Source organism: Phocoena phocoena, chromosome 16 (assembly GCF_963924675.1).
Source record: "Phocoena phocoena chromosome 16, mPhoPho1.1, whole genome shotgun sequence".
In the NCBI taxonomy this organism is placed as follows: Eukaryota; Metazoa; Chordata; class Mammalia; order Artiodactyla; family Phocoenidae; genus Phocoena; species Phocoena phocoena.
Genome location: NC_089234.1, coordinates 29,239,000 through 29,262,191, shown reverse-complemented (window position 1 = coordinate 29,262,191; position 23,192 = coordinate 29,239,000). Strand labels below are relative to the sequence as shown.

General features: G+C 37.2%; 1 protein-coding gene across 3 annotated transcripts in view; it reads right to left on the bottom strand.

Annotated features, from left to right (window-relative positions):
- HPSE2 (heparanase 2 (inactive)) overlaps positions 1-23,192 on the bottom strand; it is a 575,892-nt gene that overhangs the window by 209,651 nt on the left and 343,049 nt on the right. For all 3 annotated transcript variants that reach the window (XM_065894147.1, XM_065894148.1, XM_065894149.1), the window contains one exon: positions 10,484-10,531. In XM_065894147.1, coding sequence (XP_065750219.1) covers positions 10,484-10,531 — 48 coding nt within the window. The remainder of the gene's footprint in view (positions 1-10,483; positions 10,532-23,192) is intronic.

Below are 23,192 nucleotides of genomic sequence, written 5' to 3'. Positions count from 1 at the left end.
ATTTTCAAGAATATAAAATAACGCCACTCTTCTCACTAACCTTATTTTTTGGAAAATATAGTTATTTTATAAAAATACATTATTTGTGGTAAAATGTAATGAATTTATTATTTTAAAATAAATGTTTTTTAAATTTCTGTTTTAATTCTAATACAGTAGGTATCTATAAATATGATCCACTACCCTACATAGTTGAGAAACTGTCCCATTTCTAAGAGAGCAGAGCATTGGAGGTTGAGCTAGAGTCAGGGTCACCAAACATAGCTGAGGTGGGGGCAACCACACTGAAAACAACAGGATTAAGTGAAAGGCTACATACTAAACAATGAGATATCCAGCTCCTTTCTTACATATGAGGATGCTAGCAGATTTATACTTCCAAGTTGGCAGAAGAGAGAATTCTTCTCTGGAAAAACTAAATTGCACATAAGAAAAGACCAGCAGATATGGACAGTTAGGAATCCCCTAATGTAATAACCCAGGCGGATCACCCTACATAGACCCTCAACTAGTTGAGAAGAAATGTCCATGAGGAATAAAAACATCCAATCAGTTTTTCGTGCCTCTCTCTTAAATAGGAATAGAGATCTAACCATCATTTGACATTTGAGGAAGATCTTTAATATGAAAGAAAAAAAAAAGAAAGAAGGAAATGGGGGGAGGAGGGAAGAACATAGAGGGAAACAAGTTTAATGAAGAAATCATAAGAAAAGTATTGGAGAAGAAAGAAAGGAAAGGAAAGGAAGGGAGGAAGGAAAAAGGAGGGAGAGAAAGAGGGTGAGAAAAGAAAATAAGAAACAAAATAAACAAACAACTAAAATTGATATCTTCAGAGAGAAAAATGATATTGCATCCAGAAACAAGAAAAGAAGCCATAAAAAGGAAGCTTTGAAAAGCAGTTTTTGGAAATTAGAAATATGATAACAGAAATGAAAATTTCAACAGAAAACTTAGGTTATTAAGGAGATTTAGCAGAAAATAGAAGAAAAAAACAAGGGAGAGAAAAATATATAAAAATTAGACTACTATTTGAGGAGTTCTGATATCTGACTAATGGAAGTTCCAGAGAGAGAGAGAGAGAGAGAGAGAGAGAGAGAGCGAGCACAAAAAAGAAGAAGAAAATCATCAAAGAAAAAAATTTCCCTAAACTGAAGGGTATGAGTTTCAGATTGAGAGGGTCCACCACATACCTAGTAAACAGAATAAAAAGAGAGTCACACAAAGGATCACTGAGGACAAAAAGAAGATTTTACAAGTACCAACAGAGAAAAAACAGGGCAAATAAAAGGAATGGAAATTTAAAAGGATCAGATTTCTCAATAGTTACAAGAAAAGCTAGAATAAAATGGAGCCAAAGCATCAAAATCCACGGGAAATCTGTATGCATCCAAAATATAAATCAAATTCTAATACAAGGTCTCAACAAGTTTACCTCTCATTTATCTTTTCTCAGGAAGTTGTTGGAAAAAAAATGTTCCACCAAAATGAGGGAGTAAACTTCATAAAAAGGCATGGATCCAACAAATAAGAGAGCCAAAAGGAATCCCTAGGATGATGGTGAAGGGAGATCCCAGGACAACAGCTGTGCAGGAAGCACGGAGATCAATTAGTCCAGATGGGACCAGAGGAGAGACTGCTCCAGGAGAACACCTCCAAGGACAAGATGAAACTGATGGCTACCTGGAGTGTTTGCACAAAGAGAGAGATCTACTCCTCTGGTACAGAATTTAGGCATGACTTAGGGAAAGGCTAATAAGAAATTAAGCAAATGAAAAAGAGTTATTAATTGCAGGGAAAACAAAAAGTTGTGGAAGAAAGAAAATGTAATCATTACACACACATTCTCTTCTGTGAGTCATATTTACATAGGAATAAAAATATGAGCATTGAACTCTGATCTAACCAATACTTAAGATATAAAATATTGGAGGATGGGGAAATGTAAGTATGTTTAAGTGTGTGATGAGTTAGGGAGGTATGAGAGCTAAATTCTTATCTTCCATAGTAGGAAATTAATAGATAATATTTAAATTGGAAAAAAATTTTAAATACCATCAGATCGTTATTTAGAAATATGGAAACAAATATAACAAGTGGCTAAAACTGTGATGATTGCTTCTGGGGAGGGGGAATTGGAGTTGGGAAGGGTGGAGCTGGGTATTGATGGTTTCTATTATAAACAAAAATAAGGATGTAATAAGGATGCAATAAATACATCCTTATTACAGAAAAATTGGAAACTATAGAAAAGTAAAGATGACCATAAAAGCATCCCTATACTCCGTACATCTAAAGGTTAATACTATTAACCTATTAGTAACTTTTCTTTGAGTTTCTGTGCATTTTTATATTATTGAGGTATGAATTGTATATTTTATTTGATTCACTTAAAAGCATTTTCTTATTTATTTTTCATAACTATTTTCACAACAGTATATTATTTAATATTATATAATATATTTAGGTATAACAATTTAGGCTTTTTTCCTATATCTTATTATGAAAAATTTCAAACAGAAGCAGATGGAAAGAATTGTAGAGTAAAAAAAGTATATCCACCACCTAGGTTCTACCATTAACGTTTTGCTACATTTGCTTCATCACACATTTATCAATCTATCTATCCCTCTATCCATCCATTGATCCATTTTATGTTTTGAGGCATTTCAAATAAGTTGCAGACTTCAGTATACTTCATCCTAAACACTTCATCAATCATACTATTAACCAGAGTTCTTTAATAGAGCTCTCTAATATCTGCTATGGTTCTTTTTCTTAAGTAAATTTTACATACAATGATCTGTACAAAACTTAAATGCATCATTTGATGAATTTTGACAAAAGCATACAAAATCCTGTGTAACCCAAATCCCTATCAAAGTGTAGAACATTACAATTACCCCAGAAAATTCACTCTTGTGCCTTTCGCTCTCGATCCATGTCTCTACCCCCTACACCTACAGAGGCAATTTTCTAATTTTCACAATCTATTCCAGAACTTCATATAATTGGAAAGACATAAATATGCTGTTTTATATAAGGCTTTTTTTGCACTTAGCATAACGATTTTGAGATTCATTTATGTTGTGAAGTGCATCAGTACTTTGTTTTTTGATCTTGCTGAGCATTATTCCTTTATACAACTATACAACAGTTTGTTTAATCCATTCTCTTGCTGATGGACACCTGGGCTGTTTCTAGTTTTTACCTATCATTAATAAAACTGCTATGAACATTCTTATAAAAGTGTTTGTGTGACATGTTTTTATTTCCTTTGGGTAAATACCTTGTGATGGAATTGCTCTGTCATAGAATAGGTTTATTTTATTTATATAAGAAATTGCCAGATATTCCAAAATGAACCAGATATACTATAATGATATCAAGAATTTTTAATGTGTCATTTTTTATTTTCTATTTTTTTTTGCGGTACACGGGTCTCTCACTGTTGTGGCCTCTCCCTTTGCGGAGCACAGGCTCCGGACGTGCAGGCTCAGCGGCCATGGCTCATGGGCCTAGCCACTCCGCAGCATGTGGGATCTTCCCGGAACGAGGCACGAACCCGTGCCTCTCAACCACTGCGCCACCAGGGAAGCCCTAATGTGTCATTTTGATGTTATATTTTCAAGGAATTTGTCCATTTCAATTGTCAAATTTGTTGGTATAAAGTTGTTCATAATGTTCCCTTATTATACTTTTAATATCTATGTGACCTATAGTGAGAATCCCTTTTTTATTCATGATAGTGGCAATTTCTGTTTTTTCTTTCCCATTCGCTCTTTCTCTCTCTCCCTCTATCTTTCAATCTCTCTCTCTAAGTTTTCAAATTTGTTCACCTATTCAAAGAGATACTTCTGGCTTTGTAAATTTTCTCTACTGCTTGTCTATTCTATGTTTTATTGCTTTCTGCTTTTACCTTTGTAATTTTCTTTATTTTACTTGGTTTGAGTTTAGTTTGTTCTTTTTCTAGCTTCTTAAGATAGAAACTAAAAAAGGTCATTGATACCAATGTTTCTTCTTTTCTAATATAAGCATATTGGAATATAGATTTCCCTCTAAGCTGTTTTTTCTGAATTCCACCAATTTTGATAAAATATATCATCATACTCATTTCAAAATATTTCTTACTTTCCCTCATGATTTCTTCTTTGATCCACAGATTATTTCAAAGTGTGTTATTTAATTTCAAAATATTTAGGTATTTTATAGATATTTTTCTTACTGATATCTAACTTAATTTCTTTGTCATCAAAACAGACACATGAAAAGATGCTCAACATTGCTAATTATTAGAGAAATGCAAATTAAAACTACAATGAGGTATTACCTCACACCGGTAAGAATGGCCATCGTCAAAAAGTCTATAAACAATAAATGCTGGAGAGGGTGTGGAGAAAAGGGAATCCTCCTACACTGTTGGTGGGAATGTAAACTGGTGCAACCACTATGGAAAACAGTATGGAGGTTCCTTAAAAAACTAAAAATAGAGCTACCATATGACCCAGCAATCCCACTCCTGGGCATATATCCAGAAAAGACGAACACTCTAATTTGAAAAGATACGTGCACCCCAATGTTCATAGCAGCAACTATTTACAATAGCCAAGACATGGAAGCAACCTATATGTCCATCAACAGATGAATGATAAAGCAGATGTGGTATATACATACACAATGGACTATTACTCACCCATGAAAAGAATGAAATATTTTCATTTGCAGCAACGTGGGTGGACCTAGAGATTATCATACTGAGTAAAGTAAGTCAGACAAAGACAAATATTATATGCTATCACTTATATGTGGACTCTAAAAGATAATACAAATGAATTTATTTACAAAACAGAAACAGTCTCACAGACATAGGAAACAAACTTATGGTTACCAAAGGGGAAAGGGGGAGGGATAAATTAGAAGTATGGGATTAACAGATATACACCACTGTATATAAAATAGATAAGCAACAAAGATTTACTGTATAGCACAGGGAAAATAATCTGAAAAATATATATATATATATATATAACTGAATCACTTTGCTGTACATCTGAAACTAACACAATATTGCAAATCAACTATATTTCAATTAAAAAATTCTGTATGATTTCAATCCTTTCAAATTTATTGAGACTTGTTTCATAGCTGAGCATATATGATCTATCTTGATGAATGGTTCCATGGGCACTGGAAAAGAATGTATGTTCAACTCAGCCTACAACTGTCAATTAGGTCAAGTTGATTGATAGTGCTATTCAAATCTCCTATATCCTTTCTGTTTTTAATCTAGTTGTCCTATTAATTACTGAAAGAGATGCTTTTAAATCTCCAACTATGAAAGCAGATTTATCTATTTTTCCACCTTTTGTTCTTTTAGTTTTTTCTTTGGGTACTTTGAATCTCTGTTATTATGTATTGTTTCTATAGTTTTCTATTGCTTCTTTAAAAGATTATCACAAACAGTGGCTTAAAACAATCCAAATTTATTATCTTATCGTTCTGTATGTTAGAAATTAACATGGATCTCACTGGGTTAAAATCAAAGTATTAGGAGGGCTGTATTCCTTCTGGAAGTGCTAGAGAAGAATCCATGTCCTTGACTTTTCCAGCTTCTAGAGACTGCCCTTATTCCTTCACTCATGACCCCTTTCTTCCACCTTCAAATCCAACAATAGTGGGTCAAATCCTTCTCACATCACATCACTCTGACTTCCTCTTCTGTAGTTAAATCTTCCCATGCCTCCTCTTTTCTGACTCCCTCTTCCACTCTAATGGTTACATTGGGTCCATCTGGATAATCCAAGATAACCTCCCTACTTTAGGTCAGCAACCTTAGTTCTATCCACAACCTTAATTCTAGGAATACAATTTCACAGTCTTCTTAGAGTAAATATTGTATTACTTCACATTAAAAAAACTTGGAACAGTATAACTCCATTTACAGCCTCCTCCCTTCATCATCCTTTGTGGTATTATTGCCGTATATTTTTACAACTCTGTATGTTATAAACCCCATAATACAATGTTATATATTTGTATTAGAGTCAGGTTTTTTTAAAGAAATTAAGAGAAAAAATATATTTATCTATAAATTTACACTTTCCAAAGCATTTCATTATTTTCTGAGATCCAACTTTCCTTCTGATGTTACTTCTGTCTGAAGAACTTCCTTTAGTATTTCTTGTAGCACAGGTCTGTCAGCTTTCACTTACCCAAAACATCTTTATTTCACTTTCATTTTAAAAGAATATTTTTCTGGATAGAGAACTCTGGTTTGACTTTTTCTTCTTTAGCACTTTAAAGATGCAGTTCCATTGTCTTCTGTTATCCATTTTTTTCTGATGTCAAGTTAGCCATCATTTGTGTCTTTGCTCTCTATGTAAAGTGTCATTTTTATCTGAATGCTTTGAAGATTTTTCTCCATCCTTTTGTTCTCAACAGTTTAAATATTATGTCCAGGTGTGATTTTCCTTGTATTTTTCCTTCTTAGGGCTTGCCTAGCTTCTTGGTTCTAAAAGTTTTTCACTAAATTTGAGAGAAGTTCAGCTTTGGTTTCTTTTTTTAAAAAAATATTTATTTATTAACGTATTAATTAATTAATTTTGGCTGTGCCAGGACTGTTGCGGCATGTAGGATCTTTAGTTGCGGCATGCGGTCTCCTTAGTTGCAGCATATGGACTTCTTAGTTGCAGCATGCAGACTCTTAGTTGCAGCATGCAAACTCTTTGTTGTGGCATGCATGTGGGATCTAGTTCCCCAACCAGTAATTGAACCTGGGCCCCCTGCATTGGGAGTGCGGAGCCTTAGCCATTGGACCACCAGGGAAGTCCCCAGATTTGGTTTCTTAAAAAAGTTTTCTGCCTCATTCTCTCTCTCTTGTCATCTGGATTCTAATTGCACACATGTTACTTGATATTGGCAATGAGGTTGCTGAACCTTTGACAATTTTCTTCCCAATATTTTTTCTCTGTTCTTTAACTGTATAATTTCAAATGATGTGTATGCAAGTTCACTAACCCTTTCTTCTGTACTTTCCAATCTCTTAGTAAGCCCATCCAGTGAGTCTTTCATTTCAGTTATTTATTTAGTTATATATTTTGGTCGCACCGCATGGCTTGTGGGATCTTAGTTCCCCAACCAGAGATCGAACCTGTGCCCCTTGCATTGGAAGCATGGAGTCCTAACCACTGGACAACCACGGAATTCCCATCATTTCAGTTTTCTATTTTTTCTTTAATAATTTCATTTGGTTCTGTTTTATATATATATATATGTATATATATATATATATATATATATATACATATATATATATATAAAGTTTCCATGTCACTGCTGATATTTCCCTATATGTTCACTCAATAGGGACATTTTCCCTTAACTATTTGAATATATGTGCAATAGCTTCTTTAAAACCCTTGTCAGCTAATCCTATTATCTGGGTCATCTCAGGGTTTCAAGTCATAGATCATTCTCTTGGCCATGGGCCACATTTTTTTGTTTCTTTGCATGTCTAGTAATTTTTAAAATTGTATACTGGAAAGTGTGGTTGATATGTTGTAGAGACAGAAGAGTGTTGGTCTGGGATCTAGCAGGCAGTTGGATGAACGTCTGGTCATCTTGTTCTTGTAGCAGCTGCAGTTCAGACTTCCTTAGGGTGAGTCTGTTGTGGTTACACATTAGACTTAAGGCAAATCCTTAGTCCTGGGACATAGACTTTACTCCTGAGGCATGTCTTTTAGTTTTCACTGGAAAGCACAAGGTGTTTATCAAGCCCCTCAATTTGTGAGATTCAAATTACAATCTCTGTCCCTCATGTGACAGACAGCAGCTGAAATTTCTGTTCAAATTTTTCAGGCTTCCAGCTGTTGTTTTCTCCCAGGCTCCTTGAAGTCTCCCTTAAATATGCACAGTTCAGGGATCAGGCAAAAATTTGAAAGGAAGTTTATATGCATATTTGGTGTTTTGCCCCATTACTCTATCTTTCTGAGATTTCCACCTTCTGACTTTTTTTTTCCGACACCTCAAATCAATATGACATGTATTTCTTCTGAGTTTAAAGCCACCTCATACTGTATGGATTCTTAAGTAACAACAGATCTCACCAGTGCCATTCACGTCTTTCAGGAATTGAATAACTTCCTCTAGCTTTTGCTGCCTTTTGATCACTCTTTGTGTGTGTGTGTGTGTGTGTGTGTGTGTGTGTGTGTGTGTATTTAATTATTGTCCAGATTTATCACTGATATCTGATACAAGCTATTCCACCATTCCTGTAATTGAAACTTCATCTCACTAACTCTTTCTGGGTTTTCTGCATGGGTTGGAGGGAAGAACCAATCATCAAGTCGTGTATCTTGGTCCTGAAAATCCAAGAGCATGAAAGTCCAAATCAAAATAGTCTAACTATATAGATTTATTTATTTATGACTTCAGACTCAGAGTTCTGGTTGTTCAAGCTCCAAGCTCAATATCCTAGTATTGAATTGATTCTTTTGGCTAGATGTATACTGACAAATTCTATTCTCCTTTTTTTTTTTTTCCTGACAGTGACTCTTGATCTCCTTTACATTATTAAGAAATTTTCACCTCAGCATTTCTCAGGGTTAGAGAAACATGGCATTTGGCTTTAATTTTCACTGATTCCTCCTGGCCAAGATTTCTTGGAATTGTTCCATGACTATTCCAAGTCTTGACTGAAAATTATGGCTGTAAGGAATAAATGGTAGAGTCCAGGTGCTACTTGTTGTCCCTAAATGAGTGCTGATCCTGGAGCCAAAAGAAACACAACCCCATGCCTGCTTTGGGGGTATTTTTAGAGTAGTTACAAACACATGAGATTTATCTTGAGAGATGACCAATATTTTTTTAAATAGCTAATAAACAAACTATTTACAAAAATGTATTTCTCCTTTATAAAAAAAAAAAAATACTGTGCTCACTTCACTGCATTTGTACTATGGAGAGTACTTGAGTAGGGGATAAAAACTTTCTCTGATCCCTCCCTGTCAGCCATGATAACTGAGCAATGCTTACATTCTTACCAACTAATTTTTGTACACTGATCTCATTACTCCTCTTTATAAACACTATAAATTCTCCAGTCTCTTGTCTTTATGCTACATTATCCAGATAGCTTTTGGTGAGGACACTGAAGAGGATTTGAATTACACCGATAGAATGTAATCTTTCCAGTATAGGATCATTGTCTTGTTACCAAAGCCGTAACAGTTAAGAGAAGCCCATGGAGTGAGACAGAACCAACTTCAAGTCCAAAATCTGCCACTTTCTGTGTAATCTTTGGATTTTATACACCTTCCTCTAAGTTGTAGAAAAATATAGATAAAAACAGTCCTGACCTCATTTGCTTGTTCTGAGGATCAGATATAGTAAGACACATAAAGGTTCCTGCCACATTGTTATTATTATCATTGGCGTTATTTTCCCCCCAGTAAATGCCCAATTAACAGTTGCCTAAATAAGCACTTGTTGAACTGAATAAGTGCTATTCTGGTAAAAGAGAAAACACACAAATTACAAAAACAGGTATAAAAAACAGTAATTGTAAGTTATGGTAAGTGCTATGGAAAAAGGAGCTAAGAAAGACAATTAAATAGGGGGTCTACTTTAGATAGGATCATCAGGGAAGGCCTCTTGAAGGAGGTGACATGTAAGCTGAATCTTAAGAGATGAGAAGGAGTAAGCTACACAAAATATGAAGATAACAGCATTCCAGGCAGAGGGAATGACACATACAAAGTTCTTGAGGCAGACATGCATGTGAACCCTCTACAAACTGAAAGTCCTCACCAGTGTGTTGGGACAGAATGAGTAAGGGCAGGGTGGCATCAGACGAGAGCAGAGGCCAAACACAAAGAGCCTTATAGGCCAGAGTAGAGAGTGTGGCTTGTGGTCTACATGCAAAGGGAAGGCACTGAGGGTTTTTTGGTTTTGTTTGTTTGTTTGGGGTACGCGGGCCTCTCACTATTGTGGCCTCTCCGGCTGCGGAGCACAGGCTCCGGACACACAGGCCCAGTGGCCACAGCTCATGGGCCCAGCCGCTCTGTGGCATGTGGGATCTTCCCGGACCGGGGCACGAACCAGTGTCCCCTGCATCGGCAGGCGGACTCCCAACCACTGCGCCACCAGGGAAGCCCCAGCATTGGGGGGTTTTAAGCAAGGGAATGACAAGATCCTCAGACCCACTCAATCCATGACTCACAACGACAAACTGAAGGAGGATAAGAATTTCAGGAAATATTTGGAACTTGTTGTTTACAGAAACTAAGAGTGTAAATGCAGAATAAAATATTTTTCATTATGATTAAAGTTACTGATTGCCAACAATTAATTTTGGAATTAGTTTTAACTTTTTTCTTGGAGCACGGAAGATAGTTTATTAAATTTCAGTTATAACTTCATGACAACTACTTATCTTTCATTTCACAGCATCTGATAATAAGTAAGAGCAAAAATGGTGAATACCTACTGTTGCCAGGTAACTGCATCCACTGTGTTTCCTGCCACCTTCATGAATCTGTAGGAAACAGAAAGAACAAAGATATTGCAACTTAAAGTAAACCATATCCCCAGGGTTAAAAGAAAATAAGCTGAGACAGAGATCAGGCCAATCCTTGGGCAACTACGCTTTCTGAGAGGGCCCACAACGATGGCCTATCCATAGGTATTGGAAGTTAAAAGGTACAGAAGGTGAAAGTAATCACACTTTCAGCTCTCCACACATCCTTTACCATCTGGAAATCAAGACCCCAAGACAGCATTATACCTACATCTGTCTTTCCAATCCCATGCCTGATGGCTCCCACATCACCTTCCCTGTGATCAAAACTTATCTGTCACATTTCCGATTCTCTAAGGATTCTGAGATCTACTAGGAGACAAACGATAACATTTTCCAAGGATGACAACACAACGTATGCCTTTGAAAAACCACAGGCCTCTCCTTCTATAGAGAGCATGGGAAAACCCAATTTATTTATATAAGTATGAAGCACTAACAAATATGCCCTAGTGATGGGCTACCACAGCTGTCTAAGTATAGAAACCTAAGCACCACATAGAGAAATTTAACCATTTCTGGAGCAGCTAAGTAGAGAACTGAGTGTCTCGACCAGGATGCTCAGCTCAAAACGGAAACCAGACCTGTTTCCCTGCAAAGCACTCAGCAAAGTCTTGCTAGCAATTTGCCACCCTCCTGTGCCCCTTGGGGTCCCACCAGAAACATAGTGACAGGAGAGAGCACCCAAGGCCACACAGATTCCATAAGGTATCATGAACTGCAGGTCTGTGAATAACTCAATTATCGACCTGCTTCCTTTTAGCCATCCACATGTTCTGAGGCCACGCGCTGTCATGGCTCGTGTTACTATTTGAGAGAGTTACCACTCAGACATAGGAAATCAAAAGGAACATCTCAGTTCCTTCAGATCTTACTTTCAATTCTCTTTCCTGAGACCCTGGAAGGGAACTTCTCCTCAGACAGAAACAGTCTTCCATCAGTACTTCATAAACAAAGAATTTGTCCACTGAGAAGGGAGAAGGACGGTATTTTGTCGAGAATGCCCTACCCCTGCCCTACTCCAGCCTAACCTTGCCAGGAGGACACATGGGCAAAGGGCGTGCTTGCGCTGCCCAGACAGAGGCTCTGTTTTGCCCTGATGGTGGAAGAATATTGAGTCTCTGCAGGACTGGGTGAGAGAAGGAGAAGGGATACCAGGACTACTGGTTTAGTAGCAGCGTGATGTTCATAAAAGAAGATGAAGAGGATGGAGAGTAGGGAGACAATGAGGAGGGGAAGGAGAAGAGGGAGGGAGAGGGGAAGAGGAAAGAACAGGAGGGGGAGGCAGCTTGGCTCTTGCCTGTATGGTTTTTGCTCTTTTTGTCTAGTACCACTCAGCAGTCCAGGAGCAAGAACATGGGAAATGGAGCATAGGGTTGACTGAGGAATGAAAGTGGTTTGCTGAACAGGACCAAAGCATAAATGGGGATTGGAGGGAATATAACATTTACTGAATACCTATTTAGTACCAGGTATTCGCATGTATTTCCTTCATATAATTCTCAAAATTGCTTTGCTTGGTGAGGTGGATATTATTAATCACATTATACAGGTTACTAACGTCCCTACTGGCTAGAGAAGTAGTATTTCCAGCACCCTAACCGGCTCATTTTTATGGGATCATGCCACTCCTCCTAGCAGTACTTCTTAGGAAGCAGGACATAGGAACCCTCTGCTTTTGGAGCCCACGGATTTCTCTTTCCCTTCTCCTCTCCTTTCTCCAGCCCAGAAAAACCTCTTGACTCTGGGAGGGTAGCTCCATTCTCCTCACCATTTCTAGCCCTATGCCCAGGATTCTTCCTTTAAAATTCAAAAGCTGGAAAGGCTGTGCATTCTCTTCTCCATCCTGTCAGGTGCCACCCCTGAGTCAATAAGCACACAACCAGCTATCTGCTTGAATAGACAGGAGAAAAATGGAAAAGTCCAGGGAGAAAGAAAACAGATTAGGATCCAAAATACTACACCTGCCACAGAAGCACTCTAAGCTGTGGAAACCTGATGGCAATCTTAGAAGTAGGATAACCCAAAAATTAACAGGCGGAAATGAAATTTTGTACCCCCTCCCCAGGATATTTTAAAAATTAGAAAACCTAGGCAAACTTAGATACAAGTGTCATTAATATATATATATATATATATATATATATATATTTATTTACATGGGCTTTACTCCTCCAAAATTATTTCTAAAATCTCTGAAAAGTAAAACTGCCTCCATTTATGTATAAAAATAACCATAATAAAAATTACAATGACATTTAGAGTGCTTTCCCATAAAATATTTTTCAGCTTCTTATGTATATAATTTCACATAACTCTCAAAACAGCCCTGGTAGGCAGACATTTCTAATTTATGATGGAGGTTGGTAAGTCTCATAGAGGTTATGCGACGTGTTCAAATTCATAGAGTACTGCAGACTAAACTCAGGTTTTCTGATTCCAAACCCTATGTTGCCTTCAAGCTGTTTACACTGAGGACAAGAATTATTAAAATGCAAAAAAATAAGTTGAATTTTTGCCTTGAGAAAACACTACCTTATTTTTTAGAAAAAGAATAAAAGGCCTCAGCACCTTCTTTGCTTGTGGCTTCCTCTCACAGACTTGAGCATTTCAGTGTTATTTGTAAGACTAGGTGCTGGAGCAGGTGTCGAAAGGTGACTGACTCAGGGCCTCTGCTATAAGACAATCACAGTAAAGCCAAGAAGACACACACTGAGACAAATTAGTCTCTTTGTGTTGCATTGCTGGTGCAAACTAACTGCTGTGGGAGATCAGTCAAGGGAGTAGCTAGCTCTACCTTCTATGATGTTAGAAGAGGGATAAGCATTGAGTAAAGCTTCACATCTCACAAGAGGTTGAATCTAGCATTGAAAGAAGGTAAGATTTTGCCATGAAGAGCAGGCCAGGCATAGAGCAGCTTGAGCAAAGCATGATAGAGTCAAGGTGAGTGTTTTCTCAGGAGTCCAGGATATCTGGATATCAGGGGAGAGGTAAGGGAGTGGTAGGAAGTCAGCCTGGTCAGATAACTAGTTGCTAGCCTGCGATGCTAACACATCTGGCCTTTATTCCTTAACATCTCGGTACAAGTCGAGGTCTTATTTATCTTTGTATGATTAGCACCCAACACAATATTGTAAAATACAGCTAGCTCCTCCTGCATGTTGGATTTATCCTGTGCTTAAGCAAGTGAGGGTGTGTCAGGATCAGACTTGAGTTTTAGGAAGATCACTCTGGCTATGGTAAAGGTGAAAGGTAGTGTGGTGTGGACAAAATGGAGGGAGATGACTGCAGAGTGATGGGAGGCTTTGAAATGTGGGAACGAAAAAAGACACAGTTGAAAAAAACACTGTTGGAGCACTCAAGAGGACTCGGTAGGTGAGTTTAAGTGAGGAAGCGGTGTAAGAGAGAACCCCAAAGTTTTAACTGTGGTAATGCCATTGCCTAAGATGGGCAGTCCAGGAATAGACTTTAATGCTGGTGTTGGTGAATGTACTCCAATCCTTCTGAAAATGCCTCAAAGAACTTGAAGTAAATAGTCATTGATGATAACAGTTACACATTCACAAGAAAATTAGGAGGAAAAAATAATCATCAATGCCCTGCCTGGCTAAAAGGCTCTGGACAGGCAATTAAGAACACATCTAATTTGGTGTCTTAGAAGCTGGAAACTTGTTATGTATGATACTATAATCTGGAGATCCTCATATGCATTGAATAGTTTGTTCTGCTACAGGTTGATAATTAAGTCTTTAAATAACCTTCCATTGTCAAAAGTTATATTATAAAAAGAATGGGAAAACTAGAGTTAGGAACATTTAAAGTAATGCTAATGTTTTCTCCCCACACCCCTCCCCCACCCGCAAAGAAAATCTATAATATCTATAATTAAATATGAAATATACTGGACCCATATATAGAATATTATATAGTTTACAGGGAAATATTTTTAAATTGAATATAGGAAAAGACCTACCATGATCCTGGGTAGGAAAATCAATTTATTCTTCCTAACCTAATTTATGGGTTTAATGAAATTCTAATAAAAAAATCCCATCAGATATTTTTGAAACGTTGCAAAATCATTCTAACATTCATCTGAAAGAAGCCAAGAATGTTCTGAAAAAACTGTAATACTGAAAAGACATTTATCTGATCTACCATACATTAAAATATACCATAAAACCTGCAATTATTAAAACATTCCTAGGCATTAGTCAGGAGATCTTAGTAAAGAGATCAGGAATTAGTAAGGATATCTATGGAACAGAAGAGATTTTTTACAAAAATTTATATATAAGAATTTATTACATGGAAAAGAATTTAGTATGTGAAAAACTGAAGCATGTTTTTAATAGTGCTATGTGATTTGTAGCTATTTGGGAAAACAGTAAAGTCAGATCCTTACCTAAAGTCTTATTTTGTAAAAGAAATCAAAATAGTAAAATATACTTTCATTTCATTTTAATATTTTAAAAAATTTGTCAATCACTATTTAATATGTTTAGACCAATGATATTATTATCTTAACTTTAGTAGCATATTTAAGCAGTAGAAAAGTTGTTTTAGCTAACCTTATGGGAAAAATTTATTAAATATATGTTCATATGAAAACTGTTGTAAACTACATTCTTTCCCTCTTGGCAAAATGATGAGAACAACTTCAAACATATGGAAGCATTTCTCCACTTATTCTGATGAGGAAGAATCTAATTCAGGAATAATGTCAAACAAAATATGCATTTCCAAATACTACCACAATGACTAAACATACCTTTGTTTTTTTGAGAAGTGTATAAAATTCATTTAAAATGGAGCAAATGTTCTGTTTTCAGAAGTCTTTGAATGATTGAAAAAAAAACTAGAAAAACAAAAACAAATGACAGAAATAACACATAAAGGAACCTGATTAGACAAAACTCCATGGAATAGACATTATAGCCAGTGAATTTGGTGAATTCTCCCCAGCCCCATTATCCCTCTCTGAACACTAGGGCTCTCTGTATCTACCGTGTATCTACATCATTTCCATACTTTGTTTTTATATCTATATTGGCACTGCAGAGGACAACAAGTCCAAAAAGATTATAATTTTCTTTGTTCAAATCTAACATTGATGGATTCTTCTGCTCCTTAGTTTTGCCTGTTTCTCAGAAACTGGCCCAAACCACATAAATGAATAACTTCCACACAGCTGCAGAGTGCTCAGCAACAGGAATATTAGAGGTGGAATAACATGCACACAGACTAGTGCTGTCAGGAGTGAAACACCATTGGGAAAGTGAAATTCTGTTTAGGGTCCAGTATCATCCAAGCGTTTTCAACCATCCACCTCCATTCTAATCCCTAGATTTAGGTCTATGAACGAACAAGTAAAAGATGACCCAGGATGTGAATAATGACAAAAAGGAAAGATCTTGGTTTTCCAAGGTTGGATGTCTCCATACCTGAATTATGAAGACAGAAATCTTGGAAGATTATTTCAGAGAATAGAAGATGTCTGTCCTCATGCTGACATCCAGTCACTCAAAAAAGGATAAGTGAGGGAAGGGGCAAAGACCTGTACTTAAGAAAATTGGCCAGTGCCAGGCAGACGTTTCAGTACTGGGGAATCTTTCCCACTGGAGCAAATATGCTGCTATGGAAAAGAACAAAATATCCCCTTTCATTGTGAGAGTTCCTTTCCTCCCCCAAGGGACCCCAAATCTGGGAGAATTTCTTTCCTTTGTTATCCACCTGCACATATGACGTATCTGCAATGTTGTGGAGCCGTCTCTCCCAGTGCATATCACAGCTCTCTCTTATAATAAGCCACATCTTTATTCATGGTCTTTGGAGTTTGATTTCTGCTTCTGGACCACACAGTGCAACCCTGAAAACTGGTTTCTGAATTTTGCTCCCAGTAAAGAGGATAAATCCTTCATGGGGAACTAGATGTCCAAATGACTACAAACTTCAGTAAGAGTGTGGCAGCCTGATCCTTCTTTTCCTTGTCCACAAGGAGAATCTTTGGTTATGTAACTAACATGAATAAGATGTGACAGCCATTCTACACAAAAACTAGGAAAAACTTGTGAGGAAATTATTCATTTTGAGTTACAGCAAACCAGGCATCTTCTATTTGGTCCAAAGTCACTTACATTTCCATGGCTAATTATATATTAAGTTATACTAGGTTAACTATATATTAAGCTCTAGAAGAAATAAAATATTGATCTCTTTCTTCCCCACCCTCTCTCGCTCTCTTTCTACTCTCTCCGTTTCTCTTTCTCCTTCCATTCCTCCCTTCAAGCCTCCCTTCTTCTCTCCCTCCCTCCTTCCCTTCCTTTTTCTCTCCCCACCCATATTTATATATAATATTACACTTGCAGCAGGCTGATAAATAGCATGGCTATATGTTCATTGACTTTAATGGCTAGTGCAGCTCTCTATTGAGGCTTCTCTTCTAGCTTATAATTCCCTTAATTTGATAGATTTATAGAGTTTTTAACATACAAGGACTTCTTGAGAGGGGTGAGACTCTCTACAGAATCTCTCTTACCAATAAAAGTTACACCCATGAGGCTTAATTTAAGAAGGATCTTAATGAAGAAAGGAAAAAATAAGTTAGCTACCACTTACTGATTGACAGGCACTTGGTAAGCAGTTTACATAATGTACAATCTTATAAGGTAGGTATTATTACTTTCACTTTATAGATGAAGAAACTGTGCTCTAGATCACCCAACTAAGTTGCAGAGCTAAGAATCAAATCCATTTCTGACTTTAAATTCCTTGCTTTAACCATGCAGAGATGGCAAATTTGTGATATGTGCTCCCTTTTTCTGAACCCATGGTAGACCTTGGTAACAGATCTCAATACTCTTTCCTTAATCTCAGAATTGGCCTACGAATCCTTCTCAGGATACGGTGCCAGGCACTATTACCTGGAACTGGCCCCCAAGATGAAGGCTATTTCATGCTGCTAATGGGGACTTGGGAGGAGGGAGGCTATAGAACAATGTCTGGAATAAAATGGAGGCAGATGTGAGACAATAATACAGAAAGGACAAAATAGGTTTGCTTGATTAGAATGAAGACAAATAGCAGGGGGTGAGGGATGGTGAAAGAAGATGTTGAAACAGATCTGGAAGGCTATGGCTGGAGCTGGAAGGTGCTGGTTAGGGGAATATTATGACAGACATGTCTCGACAGTCTAAAATGCTGCTGGATTCAGGCAAAGAAGGCTATAACTGACCTGATATGATTTGTCCTGGCTGTGGAGCCGGGTGGGAAGGAGGAAAAATGCATCAAGATATCGTGAAGAATTTCACACAGAAAAGCAGACTTTCCAAAAGCTCAAGTCCCGGTATGAAGCTGAGTCTATGAGAGTGAAAACTATGGAACTAAGGTGAAGAGTATTATATATTTTTTCCAGTATGCTAGACCACGCGGCTTCACTCAAAGATGAAAATTCAGGAAAACAGCACCACAAAGTAGAAAGAGCAGGGGCCTAGGAGTCCGATAGATACTTGATTTCAGACCTGGCTCCACAACATATTAGCCGTGTGACCCTGGGTAAGTTGTTTAACCACCCTGAATGTTTTCAAATGGAGAGAGCCTACTTCCCAAAGGCATTGTGAAGATGAACAAGATAACATACATGAAGAAACAAGGGTACTGCCAGGCACACTGCTGGCACCCCATAAACGTGAGCTTGGTAAATAACTTAGCGTTTGTGTACCTCCATTCCTTAATCTGTAAAATAAGATAATAAGACCTGCTCTGTCTATATTATACGGCAGTAGTTCTCATACTTTGCTCCTTCAGTGAGAGAATGGTTAAACAAAATGTAGTCTACCCACACCATGGAACATTACCAGCAATGAAAAGGAGCAAACTATAGACACATGCAGCAACCTGGTTGAATCTCCAGGGAATATGCTGAGTGGACAATCTAACCCTAAAAGGTTGCATATTATATTATTCCATTTATGTAACATTTTTGAAATGACAAAATTATAGAAATAGAGAACAGATTAGTGGTTGGCCAAAGTTTTAAGTAAAGAGCGAGAATGAGGATGAAAGAGTGACATGAGATACCCCTGTGGTGATGGAAATGGTCTGTATCTTCACTGTATCAATGCCAATGTCCTAGTGGTGATATTGTCCTATAGTGTCACAAGATGTCACTGTTGGGAGAAACTGGATAAAGGGGACTCGGGACCTCTCTGTACTATATCTCATGCTGCATTTTAAAGAAGCTCTCCAGGTGCTTCCATTGAGGGAGGACCATGGGCCACACCTTTTACAGACTGTGATCTCAGCAGCACTTGTTAGGGTAGGTCATTCTTGGAGGAAAAGTAGGGTTCTTAGGGAAGGTAGAATGGGGAAGGGAGGCAAGGAATGGAAAAAAAGAAAGTGAGGAAGATATTTCCCAAGACCATAGGTGTCAAACCTAAATCTATGTCCCAGGACACCCATCTCCTTCTCCAATGTTCTAACCCCCATCTGACTTCTCTGACAACAGAAGAAGAGAGAAACATCCTTCATCATAATAGCCATAACTGATATCCCTGGGCTTGGGTCAGGAATTAGGCTGTCTCTCTAATCAAGAAAGAAGTCCTGTCCAGGAAAAAAAAGAAAAAAAGAAAAAAAAGCAAGTTTAGAAGTAAGCAGTCATTAGCCTAATTCTCAGCCAGGGAGCAGACCTTTACACTAGCCCATGCTTCCTTGTTAATTAGCACTGAACAGCTGCTGGGAAGGCCCTGCCTCTCTACAGGCAGAGAAGGAAACTCTCTTCTTATAAACTGAGAGGAATAAATTGTTCTCACCTCCTGTAGTTTAAGGCATATACTCTTTCACAGGTGAAATAAAACATAACAATTATTAGGAATAACACTGTGATGATTTCTCTGTGCACCAAACTGTCCCCAGCTGTGCAATTTCCCACTCCAAACAAGAATGTGGTGTAAGCAGGTTTGTAGGCAGAAGCTGTGATCACCCTCATTATAATGCAATGTTACTTTAGCTAATCTTTCTAGTTTTCAATCTCATTCAGTTCTCTGAACTGCTTAGAAGGCTACATTGAGCCATAGGCAAAAAGTCAGAAAAACAACCCTGCCTTTTCAATTTGAAATTCACTTGTCCTTAACAATTGTAGCCGACATTTCTTTAGGTGTGGATTGTGCCAGGAACTACACTTAGCACTTTCAATTCATTATCTCATTTAACTTCACAACAAGCCTAAGAAATAGATAATTTCATTAGCCTCATTTTACCAATGAGGTTTTAGAGAGATTAAATAATTCAAGGTGACCTAGCTAGAAGCTGATCTGGGTCTCATCTAGTTCTAAAGTGTATGCTCTTTACATTCCTGCTATCTCCACCCTTGCCCCCAATCCTGCTATATTGACTTACTACAGTAGAACACAGAAGGCTGTTGATTTAATATGTCTTTATGGAGGAAGGGACCCACGAGGTCAAAAATGCCCAGGGCCCTCAAAAGTCGTAATGAGAGCCTGTGTATAGGAACATAGTGAACTTTCCATCCTTACCCATACCGCTTTCACTGTTTGTCTATGCTTTGAGTACCAGTGGAGTCTATAAATCAGCATTAGGTACTTAGTAGAAGTTTTGGTAATTAGAACTAAAGATAGAAATTCTGGATATAAAAAGGCAATTTTTCTGTTTCTGTTTTGTAGATCATTGAGCACACAGCACACATAATGTGGTCTGCTGTGATGGAAAAGACCATTATTTCCTTCCTAATTCTCCTGCTTTTTTTTTTTTGCCCAAATTGGAATGCTTTCCATAGCTCTCTGGGCCACCATGGGAGTTAAAGGTCCTGTCTAGCTTTCTGTTCTAACCTAGGTTCAGGTTAGAATATGCCACTAGCAGCTCGGTAAAATATGAGTATAACTTCCATTCTTCATTCAACAAATTGGAGCACCCACCGTGTGCTAGGCTTTTTGCCAGCACTGAATATATATTAGTAAATACAACAGACAACTTCCTGCTCTTATGGAGTTTATGATCTATAAGCAAAAAATAAACAGTAAATATGCAGTTATAACTTGTGATAAATGCCATAAAGAGAACTAACAGAGTGCGCTGATAGAGAATAACTTAGCTAGGCTATTCAAGAAAGAACTCTGATGGGTGAGGAGAAACCAGCCATGTGGCAAGCTGAGAGGACACTCTAGGTAGAAAGAAAAGCATGTGTTGTGCAACCCCCGCTCCCCACCAAAAAAAAAAAGAAAAAAAAAAAGAGAGAAACTTAGCACATAGCAGGCCAGTGAGGCCTGAGTGAAGTAAGGAAAAGAGAAATCTGGAGAAGATAAGAATGAAGAGCTGGGCAGCAGCCAGACTGCTCATTGTAGAGCCTTGCTGGATGTGGTAAGGAGATTAAATTTTATCCTAAGAGCAATGAAAAGTCATTAAAGAGTCTTTAGCAAATGACTGACATCATGTGAATTATGTCTGTAAAAGATTTTCTGGCAGCTGAGTGGTGAATAGACTGGAGAGGACAAGAATGGAACCAAATAGACCAGTAATGGGGCTATTGAAATGGTCCAAGTCCTGAGTTCTCCAAATTGTAGTTCTTTTGCTTTTGTTTGCTCTATGGCCATATCTCACCTAAAGCAGGGCTCATATTCCAAGTCAGTGATGTCCAAACATGTTAGTGGAACACGAGTCCCTCAAGATACTCTTGGAAAATAAGACTACGGTCAAATAAATTTTTAAAATTCTGCATGCTAAATCCCCTTCTTGGAGATTCAGAATGTAAACTAATGTAATAAAGATGCTGGGAAGTGTTTCAGTACATTTGTATATCCCAGTATTTCTCAAACTTACTTGACTATGGAAGCTTTTACTTTTTTCCGCCTCCACATGACGTTGTTATCCTGCAGAACTGATATTTTCCAGAGCACATTTAAGGAAATGCTGCCATAATTCATCCTAACCAAGGGTTAACTCCATGTGCGTGGTTTACTGGGCCTCCTCTTCTCCACATCTCAATTTATTATTTCAATGGCTTAGACAATATTTTCCAACTCCATACATATTATGAGAGGATATCAGCCGTGTGGGTCATATTTCTTCTCTCCATTTTTACCACCTATTTTCTGTCAACTGTCCCCTTAATTTTACATTGTAAAGGTTGATAAGGTTTTCATTCTTTCTGTAACCATAATTTTCTTCCTTGTTTCTGGATCTGGATATCCTATGAGACAGCTGCTGGGGATCCTGAACTGATCTTTTATACCAGTAAGATTTCATCCCAAATTTTTTGTCTCTGTCCAACACTCTGTGTATGGGAGATTTCCTTGATTTTATCTTATAATTCTTTTATTGGACTCAACTGCATTTTGGAGATAAAATTTAATACCATATAATTCCCTCATTAACTGTACAGTTCAATATTTTTTATTATATTTACAAATTTGTGCAACTATCAACATAATCTAATTTTAGAATATTTAATTTCAAAAAGAAGCCCCATTCCCATGAGCAGTCACTCTCCATTTCCCTGAAAACTTCACCAGTCTAGGCAACCCAATCTGCTTTTTGTCTCTATAGATTTGCCGATTCTGGACATTTCATATAAAGGAAACCATACACTGTGCGGGCTTTTGTGACTGGCTTCTTTCAGTTAGCATGATGATTTCAAGGTTCATCTCTGACAACATGTGTTGGTACTTCAGTGCTCTTTATTTTCAAGTAATATTCCATTGTATAGATTTACTGAATTTTATTTATCCATTCATTGGTTGATGGACATTTGGGTTGTTTCTACTTTTTGGCTATTATGAATGATGCCACAATAAATAATTGTGTACAAGTTTTGTGTGGACATATGTTTTCATTTCTCTTGGGTATATACCTAGAAGTGGAATTGCTAAGTCATATGGTAACTCTATGTTTAACCTTTCAAGTAATTGCCAGTCTGTTTTCCAAAGTAGTTGCACCATATTATATGCCCACCAGCAGTGTATGAGTGTTCCAATTTCTCCACGTCCTCTCCAACATTTGCTTTTGTATGTCTGTTTGATTTGTAGCCATCCTAGTGGATGTAAAGTGGTATCTCACTGTGATTTTGATTTGCACATTCCTAGTGACTAATGATGTGGAACATCTATTCATGTACTTAGTGGCCATTTGTATGTCTTCTTTGGAGAAATGCCTATTCAAATCCCTTTTGGTCATTTTTAAACAGGTTGTCATATTACTGTTGAGTTGTAAGAATTTATATGTGTGTGTGTGTGTATATATATATATATATATTCTGTATATAAATTCCTTATCAGCTGTATGACTTGCAAATATTTTCTCCTATTTTGTGTGTCTGTTCACCTTCTTGATGGTATCATTTGATGCACAAAAGTTCTTAATTTTTATGAGGTCCAGCTAATCAGTGTTTTCTTTTATCACTTATGCTTTCAGTGTTGTATCTAAGAAATCGTTACCTTACATTCATTGGGCTTAATTTCAGCAATTATATATTTTGTTTTTAAAAATATTTTTTGCTCTGTATACAAAATACAGTATATATAAATACAGTATCTTACTATATCTTTATAAGGATACTAATTATAGCTTTTTACTTTTCTAGTTCTGATCTTGAATTATAATTCTTCTT